We start from the raw sequence: 16,932 nt of genomic DNA, 5'->3' as shown, positions 1-16,932 counted from the left end.
TGAGACCCAGTTTCAAAAACAAAAAACAAAACAAAACACCTAAATCAAAAAACAAATGAAAGAAAAGTATGTATATTTAATTTTGTTTAAAATGGTTAAGATAGTGAATTGTATTTTGAATGTTTCACTACAATAATTTTTTTTTTTTTTTGGTTTTTCGAGACAGGGTTTCTCTGTGTAGCTTTGCGCCTTTCCTGGGACTCACTTGGTAGTCCAGGCTGGCCTCGAACTCACAGAGATCCGCCTGGCTCTGCCTCCCGAGTGCTGGGATTAAAGGCGTGCGCCACCACCGCCCGGCTACAATAATTTTTTTAAAGTTAAAAAACCACTGATGATACTGTTAAAAAGTAGTTTCATGGAATAGTGATACCGTTGTCAGGAGAGGCAATTAGGAGGAGGCATGTTTTGGTTAGGAAGGCAAAGATGGTGAATTAGAGGCGACAAAGATGGAAAAATCCAAAGAAAGCTGGAGATGGTGGCTTGATGTATTTATGTGTAGAGAGATGGTATCATCAAGAGCCCAAATCAGAAGACAAGCATAAAGACTGGGAAGGGATAAAGATCAGCTGCCTTAAGTATAAAAGTGGCACCCCATCTCCTGGACTCCTATTTTCTAATTTTATGATCTTAAATACTATAGTTATGCTGGTAACTTTCAATGTATATCTTCATCTCAAATCTTTCTTTTACTATCACATTTCTAGTGGACTTTCTAATAGATACCTTAATTGTAGTATGTTCAAAACAGAAGTCCTAATTTCTACTGCCCAGCCTTTTTTAGTTGGGTAAATAGTGATCCTTAGACTTGCTTACATAAAAACGCAGAGCTCATCTTGATTCCCTACATTTTTTGATATTCTACTTTAAATTACTCATCAAGCTCTGCCAATTTTATTTTCACAATATATTGTGGGTCTGGTATGTCTCACCATCTCTCCACTGCACTTCAGTGAAATTTTCTCAGTACATCTCATAGCCTACCTTTTTTCTTTGTCACAGAATGCAGTTAATGCCTTAAGACTCATTCTATTCACTTATGCTCTCTGCTTTTCTCTACTGTTCCCAGTTGGGCATTGAGATTAAAATGGTGTAGAGTATGTCACCTCTCCATCCTCATTTTCTTTTTACACACCTTCTACTTCTCTTACCGCCACATGGACCTTGCTATTCTTCAGCTATGATAAATATGTACCCTATCTCAGGAACTTTTGGTTGTTCACCTGTCTAGAATAAACCACCCTTACATGGCATGTGCTGTGGATGCCAAATTTCACTTCAGCTGTCAGCCCTAATCACCCTATCTATAACAGAAGACTTTACCAATCAGGTCCGGACAAGAAAATAAAACTCATCTAGGTGTTTCCAGTAAAGGAGGTGGGAGAAGACTTTTAAATACAAGGCACTGCTTATAAGTGTGTTGCGAAACTTGGAGGCATAAACGGAGACAATGGTGTTACTAAAGACCAGTGACTGCAAAAAGCTGCCCTTGTGTTCAGAGATGCTGGAAAGTGACGGGTCTAAGAGCTGGGCTCCTGCTTCTGCTAATGCTTTCACTTCACTTCTACCTTCTATTGCCACGTGAATGCATTCAAACAGCAAAACCTAAGTAGAGGCTTAGAGTGCCTCATGCATGAAATCCCAGCACCCAGGACACTGAGGCAGGAGGGCTAGAAACTTGAGACCAGTATGAACTACATAGTGAGACTATCTCAAAAACCTAAAAACCTAGCATTTAGACAAGAGCTGGAAAGAGCCTGGAACATTTAGTCTCCAGGCTTTCTCTCTCACTGCAATAGCAGGGCTGGTGTTGGGTAAGTGTCAACAGACAGTAGTCTGTGGCCAATCTATTATTTACCCTCTATTTCTATTGCTATTTGTGCCATTATCACTGTTTGCTTATTGACTACTTCCCAGTTAGAATCTCAACTGTGTATGAATAGGGAATCTGTCTTTCTGACCTATCACAGACCTCCTGTATCGGAACACTGCCTGTCACTAGTAGCATAGTAAGTGGGGAGGGGTTGGGAGTGGTGCACCACAGTAGAGAGGAATTTTAAAATTTATTTCAATGTTTTCTTACAGATATATAATGTATGTTGAACATATATTCCTCCCCCTAAAAAAAGACTGTTTTTATCACTGACATTGTTTAAAATAGCTACTTCATTTTTATTTAATAAAAAGCAAACTGACATTTACTCCATTTTATTAGTTTTCTAATTTTCTACAGACAGTGCATTCTCTATTTCTGTTCCCATGGATATTTGTTAAAGATCAAATGTCAGCTTGTTACTAAGCAACAATTCTTTTGTTGTTGTTCTTTGTTTTTGAGACAGGGTCTCATGAAGTCCAGGGTAGTTTTACTCCTCCCATGAAAAAAGTGATTTCTAGTACCACGTATGTGGACTGGAAGGTACCATATATACCTAGAGGGAAGTCTTAACTTTGGGTTTCCGTGTATGGTGACACTTGTACTAGATATTTATAGGCATCTTGGAGGCTCTCCAAGATTATTATTAAAAAAAAAATACTGATTCCTACATAGAACAGGAAGTTTCTAGGCCAGGGTGGCTCCTGCAGTTCTTAGTGTGAGTCTTATCTTCTTATACCTGAGTTGTCACTTGCAGAATAAACAGTGTAGCTATAGAAGGTTATGAGGATTGCTAAGAGCATTGTTCTCCTAAGAAAGCTATCAATGTCTGATGGTGCCCTGTTTGATGCTGTTTCTTGTTCAATATATTTCTAAGAAAACTGGTTCAAGCTTATTTTCTAAAAATTACTATTAAATTTAAGAGAGATTCTTTTTTTTTAAACAATTTATTTATTATGTATACAGAAGAGGGTATCAGATCTCATTACAGATGGTTGTGAGCCACCATGTGGGTGCTGGGAATTGAACTCAGGACCTCTGGACCTCTGGAAGAGCAGTCAGTGCTCTTAACCTCTGAGCCATCTCTCCAGCCCCATTAAGAGAGATTCTTACTGGCTGGCCTGGAACTCATTTCACAGGCCAGGCCAGCCCGAAACTTGTGGCAGTCCTCCTGTCTCTTCCTCCCAAGTACTGGGATTAAAGGCATGTGCCACCACATGGCCTGGATGTCCATGGGATTCACACATGCAAGAAAAATCCTCTACCAGTCAGCAATACCCTCAGCCCTGGGTACACACACACACACACACACACACACACACACACACACACACACACGTATATATTTACAGAATGTCAGAGGTTAAGAATGTGTATCCTGCATAATAGGCATTAACAGCTTAGATGCAAGATTGTAAAACATCAGTAGTGAACTTCTGCCCTCTGGGGTTCTCCCATTGTGCTGTAAACCTGTATTTAAGACCTCCTCCCTCCTTCAATAAACAGCATTCGACATTAAAAAAAAAAAAAAAAAAGAGGGGAGGGGAAGCTGTGGTCGGGGTGTAAAATAAATGAAAAAATTTAATTAATAAAAAATAGAATAAAAAAAAGAATGTATACTTATAATCACATAATAGTACTGCCTAAAATTTTAACCTGTATAGTTTACTGAAATAAATATCTAAACTATATATTCTGAGACATAGTTAATAATTCTATTTCCTTAATTTTATTAAGGCTATAGCTTCACACAACATTGGGAAGGTTTTATATAGCTACACAGATATTTTGTGTGACATTCTTAAATTTATTTATTTATTTATTTAATATGTATGGGTGTTTCGCCTGCATGTGTATCTATGAACCATGTGCATATAATACTTGTGGAGGCTAGAACAAGGCATTGGATCCCCTGGAACTGGAGTTATAACAGTTGTGGGCTACTGTGTGGCTGCTGGGAAATAAACCTGGGTCCTCTGGAAGACGTCTAATGGTGGCAATCTCTCCAGTCCTTTGTACAATATTCTTTAGGTTGCCTAGAGCAACTGTCTTGCTTGTCTCTGTTTGAATGCATCCATATGGTATGACATTAGATTTAAGAAGTGTACACAGAGAAGTGCAAACGTTAATGGTTATGAGAATCCATCTCACCTCACTCTGAATGGTACCCTGAAGAAAACGAGTATCAACAACTGCTGTCGAGGATGGAGGGGAGAACAACCTTTCTTCACTGTCCCTGGGATGGGAACTGCTGTCGAGGATGGAGGGGAGAACAACCTTTCTTCACTGTCCCTGGGATGGGAACTGCTGTTGAGGAGGGAGGGGAGAACAACCTTTCTTCACTGTCCCTGGGATGGGAACTGCTGTCGAGGAGGGAAGGGAGAACAGCCCTTCTTCACTGTCCCTGGGATGGGGACTGGTGAAGCCACCAGGGAAATCAGTGTGGAGGTTCTTCAAAACTGACGACAGAACCGTGGGATTGAGCTCCACCACTCTAGCAGAGGACCAAGTCAGCACACCACAGGCATATCTGCACAGCCAGCTGTTGTTGCTGCTCTTCATAAAAGCCAAGACATGGAGACAGCCTCCATGTCCATCAGTGGATAAAGAGAATGTGGTACACAGACAGGATTTTTTTCAGACATAAATATGTTTATGTAGGTGGTAGTAAATAAGAGTAAAGGCCAGGAGATTATGAAGAGGCCCATGAGCATAGGAAAAAAGAAGCTTTTAGAGAAAAGGGGGAAGAACACAAGGGAACAAAGTAGAAGGAGGAAGAAAGAAAGAATAAAATGAGCACAGTGGGGAAAGGAGGGCTAGGGAGTTTTTGGGAGTTGGAACAAGCATGGAGTCAACCAAAATGTAAAATGGATGAAAACAGTGTATGAGAACACATTCCTTGTAAGCTAAATAAAAAATCTGTATGGAAAAAAAGAAATCCTGATATTTGCAGGAAAGTAGATGGGACAGGGAATATTACGTTAAGTAAAAAAAGCCAGGTTCAGAAAGAAAACCACTGAATACTTATCTGATATGTGGAGAATAGATGTATGTTTATGTGCACACACATGGGTGTATGTGGGGGTCATTAAAGCAGAAAGAGGACCACGGGAGAGAGGAAAAGGCCCTCAGTGGGTTAAGGAAATGAAATACATTTGACATGAGGTCAGAAGGCAGGACTCTCTGGGGAGAGCAGAATGAGCAAAAGGGGGACAAATGACACAGGACAGGACAGTGGTGAGGGGATGAAAGAGAGCAAGGGCAATGGCACACTATGAAAACGCCACAGTGAGACCTAACATGTCATACGCTGACCTGAACTAACATTTAAGGGGAGCTTGCACTGAGACTGGACCTAGGATAGCCTTGTTACATTAACAGATAAGTGCAACTTCTTTCAGCATCTTTGAAAATAAATGGAGTTGTTTTTGTAGCTGTTATTGTTTTCTAATATCTAAGGATCTCAAGCCTTCAGAAGAGATAGTATGTTTTATTTCCTCTGTAAGGCTTGGCACATAGAAAACATGTTGAACTAAAGTACATAGTCATAAAAGTAGCTAAATTTGAATATGGGAGGGAGCAACAGCAACATAGAGAGTATAAAATTAGAAGCAAGAACCATGGTACCAGTTAGACACAGGGTTATTAAAACTATCACTGCCCTATCAAAATGACAAGAACATTTGTTTGAGGTCAGTGATAGTTTTTAGGGATGTTTGGTACATTTGTACCTAGGAAGATCTGGAATGCAGATTTAGCTTCCCATTAGCAGAATTAAAAAAAAAATCCAATTCTGTTCTTTTGCTTTGAGAGATACCCTTTCTAAAGACTTCAATACATTAAAAATAATGCTAATAAAAGGTTACTTTCAGAACAAAGAGGTTTTTTTTTTTTTTTTTTTTTTTTTTTTTTTTTTTTTTTAAAGTCCTATCACTCTTTAATAGTATAGTCCAAAGAAATTGCTAAAAATCTTGGTAGGATTTGATTCTGTAATTGAGTTTCTAGACTATTAATCCTTTCACATTCCCAACGTGACTATAGAGCTCCTGGACATTTTAACAACCTAGGCAAGAGAGCAGTCAGGAAGGTTTTCAAGAGTTCTCAGGAAAAGATTGGTTATCATCTCCTTTCCAAGCGAGGCCTGACTAACATGTAGATCCATTTTGAATAGCATACCACTAGAGATGCTTCATTTGAGACCCAAACAAACCCTCATACCAAATCAAATAAAAAAAAGATTATTAACCCCCTCTGGTGATTAGAATTTACGTAGAACTTTAACAAGAAGACAGGCTAGCCATGGTATCTATTTTATTCCCTTACTTCCTAGGATGGCTGGGCCAGCATTTCATAACAAGAGACACAAATCGTGTTTCCATAGACTAAGTATGGTTTGCTGTCTACAGCTTGCAGCTAACATTCTTTGTTTTTTTTTTTGTTTTGTTTTTTGTTTTTTTTTTTGTTTTTTTTTTTATATAAGAGTGGGGAAAGGACATTGGCTATAATATTTCATTCTAAAAATGGAAGGGGATAATTTCTTAATATGTAGTTTCCAGTTTTACCTTATCTTTTGTACCTGAACTATGCCAAGGCCAACTTATTATTTCTCTGAAATGAAGTCCCATTGTTGAGAACCATAATCTACACTGTTCCATTTATGACAGAAAACATGTCAGGAAGGGTTTTATCTTATAAGCTAGCTCTCCCCTTTATTTTATTTCTCTGATTATTTATTTACCTCATTCCCTGTTGACATGACAGCAACCACTGGAAACTTATTAACTTCCACCTCTGTGACACCCACAGTTGCAAGGAGACCAATCTCTGAAGGGCCCATATGGGTTCCTTTGGCCAAAACGCACTCCCCTCTTTTAATGTCATGGCCGATGGGTCTGAAAGTCAAAGCAGAACCATAAGCATTACGGCTAAGACTAACATTTTCTCAACTCAGAGGAAAACTTTAATATCAGACAGAGGACACAATCAGGGGAGAAAAGAGTTCAGAAATGAGTCAGGAACTCAATAATAAAGAGATTCTAAAAATTCTAAGTTTCTAAAGTTCTATCACACTATAGAAGACAGAATAGGAATTTTATTTATGATTGATAAAAGAACATGTTACATCTTATATTTTTCTTTTTATTGTATTATACTTACAATTACCAATTTCAACTGGGAGAAGCTTAGCTTTTTTACAAAGGGATGCTGGGCAAATTAGTATTGATAGAATTTATGTAAACACTTTCTAGTGTAACAAAAATAATTCAAACAATGCATAACATTTATTGTAGGAGAGAAACCTCATCTTTACATGCAAGGAACAGCAAATTATTACATTATTAAGGGTAGTTGAGGAGGGTGTTACTATAAGCTACTTGTATAAATATTCAATCATCTCTATTCCAATTTCTGGGTAATCTAGGGGTTGGGACTGAGTAATTTTGGGTTGGTTAGAGGTAGAGCTAACTGTGGGGAAATGTACTTACAACTTTACTTTTTCTCATGTTGATTTTGATAATTTTATTCATTTTTATTATTTTCATTTAAAAGGCAAGACAGACATGGGATGTAAAATTCAGAAAATTCATTTTGCCTCTTGTTAAAGCTTGAGAAAAATGGCTAGTTGACATAGCTGTGGGTTTATAACAGTCGTGTTCCCCTGAGTTTATGATCATGTAGAAACAGTGGGCTGTATATTATGTATATCTGAACTTACCGGATATCTTGGCCTGGCCGAGCCTGCACCAGAATTCGCACTTCAAGTTCTTCAGTACCCTATAATTAGAGCAGGTCGTATAATTTTAAATAATAGTCTAATAGAATTTCTGATCAACAGGAATGAGCTTCTCAGGTACTTTAGCAGACAGGCTCAGAATATATACAAATACAGAGGAGCAGAAAACCATTTGCTAACTCTCCAAAAAAAAAAAAGTGTGAACTTTTAAAGAGAGCTCTTGAAAAATTAGGTTTGGTGCCAACAAATACCTAAATACTCTCTCCAATTTTCATTGTCTTAAAAATACATCTTAGTTTCAGCGAAGGACTCATAGCATGTCAGTAGATTTCTGTAACCTCATTGTAACCATCAATTTTACACTCTTGGGCTATAAGTAACACTGGGATACTGGAATTGTGTCTTGTCATCTCATAGTTGGAGGATGTGTGTGTTCTGGATTTCAATGCTTTGCAGGCTTCACTGATGCTAATACATCTCTGCTTGGACAGTTTTGAGAGCAGGCAATGGGATCTTTATACCAAAGGTTGATTTTTATACATGAGGGACAATAAATCTCCAGAACAAGAAAGGTGGTCATCTCTTAGCCTGGCTGTATTTTACTATTTACTTAATCTATAAGTATATTATTTTACGCCAGGTGGTGGTGGCACAGGCCTTTAATCCCAGCGACTGGGAGGCAGAGGCAGGTGGACCTCTGAGTTAGAGGCCAGCCTGGTCTATAGAGCAAATTCTATGACAGCGAGGGCTACACAGAAAAACCCTATCTCACACACACACGCAAAAAAAAAAAAAGCCAAAATGAAAAAAAAGTATATTTTTTAAAATTTCTGCTTCAGAATATGATTCCACAAAATGAGTATAATTACCAGTCAATAAAACTGTAGAAAATTATAACTTTCCTAGTTTTTTTCATGAGTAATATAGTTTGCTTTAAAAAATTATATGTAGGAGTGCTTCATTTGCATGTATGTATATGTACGATGTGTGGGCTCAGACTAGGGTGCTGGATGCCCTGAAACTGGAGTTAGAGACAAGTGGGAGCCACCATGTGTGTGCTGGGAACCAAACTTTGGTCCTCTGCAAAAAAAAAAAAAAAAAAAAAGAAGGACTCTTAACCACTATCTCCAGCCTGTACTGCCTATATTTCTGTCAACCTGACCTAAGCTAGGGTGACCTGGGAAGAGAAAAACCTCAACTGAGAAAAATGCCTCCACCTATAGGCAAGCTTGGGAGGCATTTTCTTGATTAATAATTAATGTAGGGGGGGCCCAGCTTACTGTGAGTGGGGCTACCCCTGGGCCTGTGGAGCAAGTAGGCTGAGCAAGCCATGAGAAGCAAGCCAACACACAATGTTCTTCCATAGCCTCTGGTCCAGTTCCTGTCTCTAGGTTCCTGCTTTGAGTGTTGCCCTGGTACAGAAGGACTGTGACCTGTAAGCTGAAATAAATCCTTTTCTCTGCAAGCTGCTTCTGCATGGAGTTTATCACAGCAATAGTAACATAACCAGGACAAGCCCCACTAGTGTGGTTTTAGTAATTACTACTAGTTTCATTGAGAAAATTTCCTATTCAGATCCTGTATACGTCCTTGAGACAATGCAGAGGGAACTGACAGAAATTCAACATTTCCTGGCTTCTATTTGATGGAACAGAATTTCTCTCAGTAGAAAACCAGTGGTGAAAGGGACATTTGGTTAGAGAACTTGGCCAAATGTTCCCTGTTAAAGCCCTTTATATTAAATTCATATCCCAAGAACACCTTCACACTTTATCAGAAGTTAGTTTCAATGGCAAGAAGATATGTCAGCTGTTAATATCACTGTTCTTTTATTGTCCAGTAATTTGTTTGCATGTGAAAATTCTCATGTTAAGTACGGTTCAAATTCTACTGTAGTAATAGCATAAAAGTCCCTCCATGTCAGAAGATTTTCATTCTTTAAGGCAGTTTATTTACCAGAGACCTACATATTCCCTACATATTACAATGTAAGATCCTCAAACCAAAATCACAACATGAACACACCCTAAACCAAAGGTTAATCTTATGAACCCCGAAGAAACTGAGTATGACTTGTAGTACTGCCACAGGAACCTGGGAGTGACATACATCATCTGATTCCCTGATAAGTTCAGTATCTTCCACTTGCACTACTGCATCAGCACCGCAGGGGATTGGAGCACCTGTTGTAACCCGCATCACTTGTCCTGGCATTACTGTCTGAGTTGGCTGGAAGTACAAACAGAAAAGAGAGTTGGTTATGTAGCTACTGCACAGGAAAATCTTCAGGGGATATATCATTTTTAAGAAACAAACAATGAAAAGTCTTTTAGGTTTTCTTGTTTTGTTTTTGTTTTTCAAGACAGGGTTTTCTCTGTGTAGTCCTAGATCTCACTCTGTAGACCAGGGCAGCCTTGAACTCACAGAGATTCTCCTGCTTCTGTCTCCTGAGTGCTGGGATTAGAGGCATTTGCCACCACTGCCCAGATGAAAAATATTACAATTTTATCACTTAGGGCCATACCCACAATGCAGCTACTCATAAACAGCTGCATTCACACCCAAGAGTCTGCAACTTGATTTAAGCTGACTTTATTTGTACTTTAAGGTACTCTCTTGGAGCCCCGTTTTGAAGAACTGCCACTTATATTTGCCACTATTGCTTTTCATTCATATAATATGAACTGTGTCAAGGTAAACTTATTTCAGAGTCTGTCAGAAAAAATTCTAAGTCATCGAAGATTACAAATGACAAATGTAAAAACCCATCATTTAGGTAATTTGCTGAAGTTCTGTTGTTTGACAAATATGGTACTTCATGAAGTAAAGTTTTTGGTCAAATAAAGGTGGTCAGGAAAGCCATTTTAATTATTTCTCTTGAATAATTTCCTAAAACATAGTATTTCACTTATCAGTTAATAAAAGTCTAATATGTAGACTTAAATCACTTAAAAACACCCCAAACATCCCAGTGTTTGTAATAATCTGTACTAAATATTGTTTTGAAATTTAAAAATAAAATTTTAATGTCTTAAGTTTAAAAATTTTAAAAATTACATCTATTTATTTTACATATGCGTGTCCACCACAACACACGTGTAGAAATAAGAGAACAATTTGTGAAGTTGGTTCCATTGCTTAAATTCTTGTACAGAAGTTGTGTGTAGGATAGGACTTGCCTGGGAAATCTTCCAGAATGGACAAAGCATGTATCTGCCTGAACCATCTGATAGGTTACACAGGCTTCAAGAGAGTCACTTTGTCAGAGGTCATGATTAAGGACAGAACAGAAAAAAGAATGCTTTAAACTACCCCTGTAAGAAAATCCTGAGACAATAGTAAAAAATGTTTAAGAATATTTTAGTTTTATTTATTTCATGTATGTGAGAGTTTTGCCTGTATGTATGTATGTACATACGTATGTATGTTCACCATGAGCAGGCCTATTGCCCACAAAGGGTAGAAAAGGGCATTTGATGCCCTGGAATTAGAATTACAGTTGGGTGTAAGCCTCCCTGTGGGTGCAGGGAACTGAGCCTGAGTATTCTGTAAGAGTAGCAAGTGCTCTTAATTGCTGAGCCATCTCTCTAGTCCCACGTCATGTGCTTCTTAACACACACACACACACACACACACACACACACACACACACAATGCATATATGAATCTTAGACAATGGTTTAAGGAAAACTATCCCACTGTCAGAAGTATAAAGTACTTGATAAGAAGATCAATAAGTTAAAGTAAGAACATGTTTAAATGTTCTATATAAGACTTTATTGTAAGAAAAACCTTAAAAAGTCTTTCTATACTATTGATTAAAAAAATACTACAAAGTAGCTAATAATCTCTGAACTCCTAAATTCACTCTAGGTAAACCATTAAATTTACTATATATTGTAGAATTTAAGTTCTACCAAGACAAACATTTATTTACTTTTGGCTTGCCTCTGCAGATCACACCACTGTTTTGTAAGCTCTGCCCTGCCCAGAATGCTGACATAGCTCTATGGACTATTATAATCTGGTTCCCATCACTCTGGCCTCTGGATAAGGATTAGCCAGCGGAAAAGGAACACAAGAGATTAGAAGGTAGGAAGGAGGAGGAGCAGGGCTGTCATTCCCTTCCTTCTTGCTGCAGTTTGGTGGTGGTTAGGACATCTTCACTAACCGAAGGCCATGGCTCCTTTGGGGATCCTGCACCAGAGCTATGGATCTCTCCAAGTTGAGGTACTACTGTCTCCTTTTTCTCCTTTCAGCATGGAGGTAGTGATGGAATGTCACTGTAGCTAGTTTCTTGGTTTCTTAACATCCTTCTGTGGTTCCTCTTAGCTCTGTCCATGTTTTGGAAACAATCCCACATTCGTCTTTATAACCTCTCCTTTTCCAAATATATTCTCTATTATCTCAAGGCCTAGGAAGTGGTTGGCATACAGTTGGCAGTCTAATAAATATTTCTAGAACAGAGAAATGAATATGTATTATCTCATTATTTCATGAAGTATGCATTGCTTATTGGTGTATACCTCCAATGTTCTATCATTAGAGAAAGAGATATGTGTGGTAAGATCTAGCACAAGTTACATGCTTTAAACCCTTTTACTCTGCTAATTTCAATAAAAGGCATTCTAGTATTGTTCAGAATTGTTACATATTCACTTAAGTTTATACCAAAATAATACATGGGGGGGGGGGGCTGGAGAGATGGCTCAGAGGTTAAGAGCACCGACTGCTCTTCCAGAGGTCCTGAGTTCAATTCCCAGCAACCACATGGTGGCTCACAACCATCCGTAATGAGATCTGGTGCCCTCTTCTGGCCTGCAAGGACATATGCAGACAGAACACTGTATACATAATAAATGAATTAAAAAAAAATACATGGGATTTAAAGTAAAAAGTTAGGGCTACTTTCTTTTAAAAGCTATGCTTTTCAATTGCAGATACCACTTTTAATCTGGGACATCTTTTTTTTTTTTATTACTTCTTTGAGAATTTTGTACAGTATGTTTTGATCATATTCATACTCTTTCCCCATAAGTCTTCCCACATCAAACCTGATTTCACCCTCCCCATCGAATACAGTTTCTGTTATCTGACTACTCAGGCTATGGAGTCTGCCCTGAGTATGGCTGATGTATCAGGATCACACCATTGATGAAAACTGACTTTACTCTCCCTCTCCAAGCAGCATTCAGATGCCAACAGCTCTTCAGCTAGGGGTGGGGCTTCACGCCCCCTACCCCACCCTGCTCCATGTTGGGATTTTTGTTTGGCCTGAGCTTGCGCAGGTGTTTTTCATGTTGTCATAACTGCTGAGAGTTCTTACGTGCCTTGTGGGGTCTGGAAGAAGATGCTGTTTCCCAGGTCCTCCACTACCTCTGACTCTTATTATCTTTCCACCCTCTTCTGTCTAGATGCCAGAGATTTGAGGAGAGGAGTGTGATACAGGAATTATTGGAGACATATCTTAGTGATCATTTCATAGCATATTTGTTTTTGATAAAAAAAAAAGTGTTTTCATGTGAGATATGTGTTTTAGTGCCCAAACTATCTTCTGGGCCTGTGGAACACTGATACTTCAAATAGGTCTACAGAGAATTCTTTGCTAAAAAATTTACATTAGAAAGTCAATTCTAATACAAATTTCAGGGCTATTGCTTCTTTTAAAATTTATTATCTTATTCTAGGTATTTTGTTTGCGAAGGCCAGAAGGCAGATAGATATCCTAGAATTGGAGGTACAGACAGTGGAAAACTGCTGTCTGGGTACTGGCAATCAAATCTAGGTCCTCTGGAAGAACAGGCAGTGCTCTTAACCTCTGAGCCATCTCTCCAGCCTAGGCTACTAAATCTGAAGCTGAGCTGTGTTAACCTCAGTTTATCTGGACTCTGTATACTACACCAGTAAACTTACTTTAAGTGCTATTGCCATTGAATCTCTAATTTTCTTTATTATTATTATTGTGTGTGTATGATGTGCATGTGTGTGAACCAGGTAACAAGTAGATGTCAGAGGACAACTTTCAGGAGTTGGTTCTTTCTTTTGCTGTAGATTCTCGAGATCAAACTCAAGTTTGTCATGCTTGTGTGACAAGTGTTGTTACCAGCTAAGCCCTGGGTGGCCCTCTAATTTTCTCTACTTTTGGCTTAAATCAACCATATATAAATATGTACACACACACACACACACACATAAATATATACATAAAGTATATAAATATAATTTATTTATTTTTTGAGACAAAGTTTGTGTAGTCCTGGATGTCCTGGAACTCACTCTGTAGACCAGGCTGGCCTCAAACTCACAGAGATCCACCTGTCTCTTCCTCCCAAGTGCTGGGATTAAAGGGGTGTGCCATCACTGCCTGGCTAACTCAAAATATTTTAATGTGGTTATTAAATAATTTTTAAAATATTTTTTAATTTCGATTTTTTTTTTATTTAGGATATTGCTGTATTGCCTAGGCTAACCTTACAATCCTCCTCTACAATCTTGGTGAATGTTGGGACTGTATGTAGTAGTGCCACCAGCCCTGGCAAAAATCTGGCTGTTTTCTAAGATCATAAATTCTAAATGGTAGGAAAAAGATTCTTACCAGCTTACATTATATTAAACCCAATATTAAAGATATTACTGGATATATAAAAACTTATATATCTACTTAGATCAAACAATACAAATGTCATGTGAAGAAATCAATTACAAAGGTACATTCTAGTGATATATGACATATTTCCTTTAGTCTGTAAAGGTGAGCAGGTATTCTTTCTTATTAAATTGAAATTTCCTATGTGCTTCATATGCATATATACAGTAAAAAGCCAAAATGTTGGCTTTTTATTTTTGGAGGTACTGAGTCTTGTTCTTTGGGAATCTAATGACAATATTTTATAATAACATATTTTTTCTCTGAAAGCATCCAATGCTAATTTTAAGGACCAAACTATTAGTGATTTAAGGTTACATATTTTAAAGCACTAAGTGATTTTATAAATCACTGCCCTTGTGTATACAATGGCACCTCAATGCTCAATTGTAACCTGTGAGTGAGCAATGCAGTTCTTGCAAGATATCTGAGATTGCTCTAAGTGTATGTTGTAGAATACTATTTTAAGGTGTGTTACTTTCATTTATGTTGCACTTGTTTAACTCTTGTGAAGCTGTGTTACTGTGCCTGTCTAAAACACCTGATGGTCTAATAAAGAGCAAGGCAGGAGAAAGGAGGACAGGCAGGGCTGGCAGGCAGAGAGAATATATAGAAGGAGAAATCTGGGAGGAGAAAAAAAGAAATAGCCAGAGAAGGAGGAGGATACCACAGGTCAGCCACCCAGCTACACAGCCAGACACAGAGTGAGAGTGAAAGTAAGATTACAGAAATAAGAAAAGGAAAAAGCCCAGAGGCAAAAGGTAGAAGGGCTAATTTAACGTTAAGAAAAGCAGGTTAGATACAAGTGAAGCTAAGGCCGGGCATTTATAAGTAATGTTAAGCCTCCATGTGTGATTTATTTGGGAGCCGGATGGTGGGCCCCCAAAAGAGAAAAAACAACCAACAACATTATGTATAACACATATTATAGATAAAGAATGATATTCTGAACAAAAAGCTGCTTCCATGGACTAGTTTGAACTCATCCCATCAAGCCTTCTATGAGAACTTAAAAACTGAGGTTTCACAGTTCTTTTTATGCTCCTAGTTCTCCAGTTTAGTTAGAAGTAACTAACAAATAGGGTGTAAGAAGTTTAGAGACCCTTAATGTGCTATGTTGTGGCTAACATAAACCATCTGTAGTTCTCTGAGTAGTTTACAGAATGTTTGTTGTTGTTGTTCTTTTAAGGCAGGGTTTCAATATCTACCTATCTACCTACCTACCTACCCATCCATCCATCCATCATCCATCCACCCACCCACCCACCCACCCATCCACCTACCCATCCATCCATCCATCCATCCATCCATCCATCCATCCATCCATCCATCCATCCCTGGCTGACCTGGAATTTACTATGCTGCCCAGGTTGACTTTGAACTTGCAGTGACCCTCTAAGGTGCTGCAATTATAGGCATAATCTGCCAGGCCAGGCACATCTGGACCTATACTGCTCTCTGCCTAGAGTGTTCCAATGTTATCCTCCTAAGTATCTACTGTTGAAATGTTCAGTTCTCTTCTGCACTCCAATATGTCTGACGGACACCATTATTTCAATAACTAATATACTGTATGATATTTAGTTGTTTATGCTGACTCCTTAAGAGAAGAAATTATGTCTTTTTTTTTTTTTTTTTTTTTGGTTTTTCGAGACAGGGTTTCTCTTGTGTAGCTTTTGCGCCTTTCCTGGAACTCGCTTTGGAGACCAGGCTGGCCTCGAACTCACAGAGATCCACCTGGCTCTGCCTCCCGAGTGCTAGGATTAAAGGCGTGCGCCACCACCGCCCGGCGCGAAATTATGTCTTAATGTAAGTTACATGCCAGAATTTAACACCTGCTAATCATGTCAGTGTGCTGGATAAAGGAAGGCTGAGTAGACTCAATTAGAGGTCAGACAAGTATTTCTTGAACACTCATTTTGTGGCTTTACTATAAAAATGGATGCTTTTTACACTCATATCTGATATATGCTAAGTGATCAAATAAAGTAAAAAAAAGTCAAAGGGAGTCACTGGGTAAAGTGTTTAATGTGCAAATGAAGGACTCGAGTTTGAATTCCCAGAACCCATGAAAAAGCAAGCACAGTAGCATGTACCTGTAATCCCAGTGCTCCATGATGAGATGGGAAGTGAATATAAGAAAATTCCCAGAGGCTCAAAGGCTGAGTATCTTTGCACACACAGAAGTGAGTAACAAAGAAACTGTCTCAAACAAGGTGGATATTGACATCTGAGGTTGTCTTCTGACTTGATTGTGTACCATAGCATCATGTATGTACCCACACTCACACACAAATACACACACACACACATACACAAGGCCTACCTATTTTTTCCCTAAGTAGTACGTGAAAATAAAATAGCAATAAATAATTTAAGAATGTGTTAGTTTTGGTAAAAACTATTGCCATGTCTTCTTTTCTTTCTTGGTTTATCATGTACTTTTGTAAGTACCTAAAATAGACAGGGGTTAAGGTAAAAGTAGAGGGATGATGCCAACATTAGCCACCCTGGCTTCTTTACTTAAACATTGATGTACATGCTGTTCTAGCCAGAAAAATCAAAATTTGTAGGAAGAATCACTCAATCATAGGCTAGAGAATACCTACAAGGTATGCCTGGGAGGATGTAACAAAACTATTTATTATACAACATATTGATAGATGGAGGGTTCTTTAACGA

General features: G+C 38.3%; 1 protein-coding gene across 2 annotated transcripts in view; it reads right to left on the bottom strand.

Moving 5' to 3' along the window:
• Window positions 1-16,932, bottom strand: part of Gphn (gephyrin) — a 409,924-nt gene that overhangs the window by 53,203 nt on the left and 339,789 nt on the right. For both annotated transcript variants that reach the window (XM_059278956.1, XM_059278958.1), the window contains exons 14-16: window positions 9,714-9,833; window positions 7,587-7,645; window positions 6,609-6,762 (exon numbers count right to left, since the gene is read on the bottom strand). In XM_059278956.1, coding sequence (XP_059134939.1) covers window positions 6,609-6,762; window positions 7,587-7,645; window positions 9,714-9,833 — 333 coding nt within the window. The remainder of the gene's footprint in view (window positions 1-6,608; window positions 6,763-7,586; window positions 7,646-9,713; window positions 9,834-16,932) is intronic.

Source organism: Peromyscus eremicus, chromosome 14, assembly GCF_949786415.1.
Source record: "Peromyscus eremicus chromosome 14, PerEre_H2_v1, whole genome shotgun sequence".
NCBI classification, from domain to species: Eukaryota; Metazoa; Chordata; class Mammalia; order Rodentia; family Cricetidae; genus Peromyscus; species Peromyscus eremicus.
The sequence above is the reverse complement of the archived record's forward strand: the minus strand, read 5'-3'. Positions and strand labels throughout refer to the sequence as shown.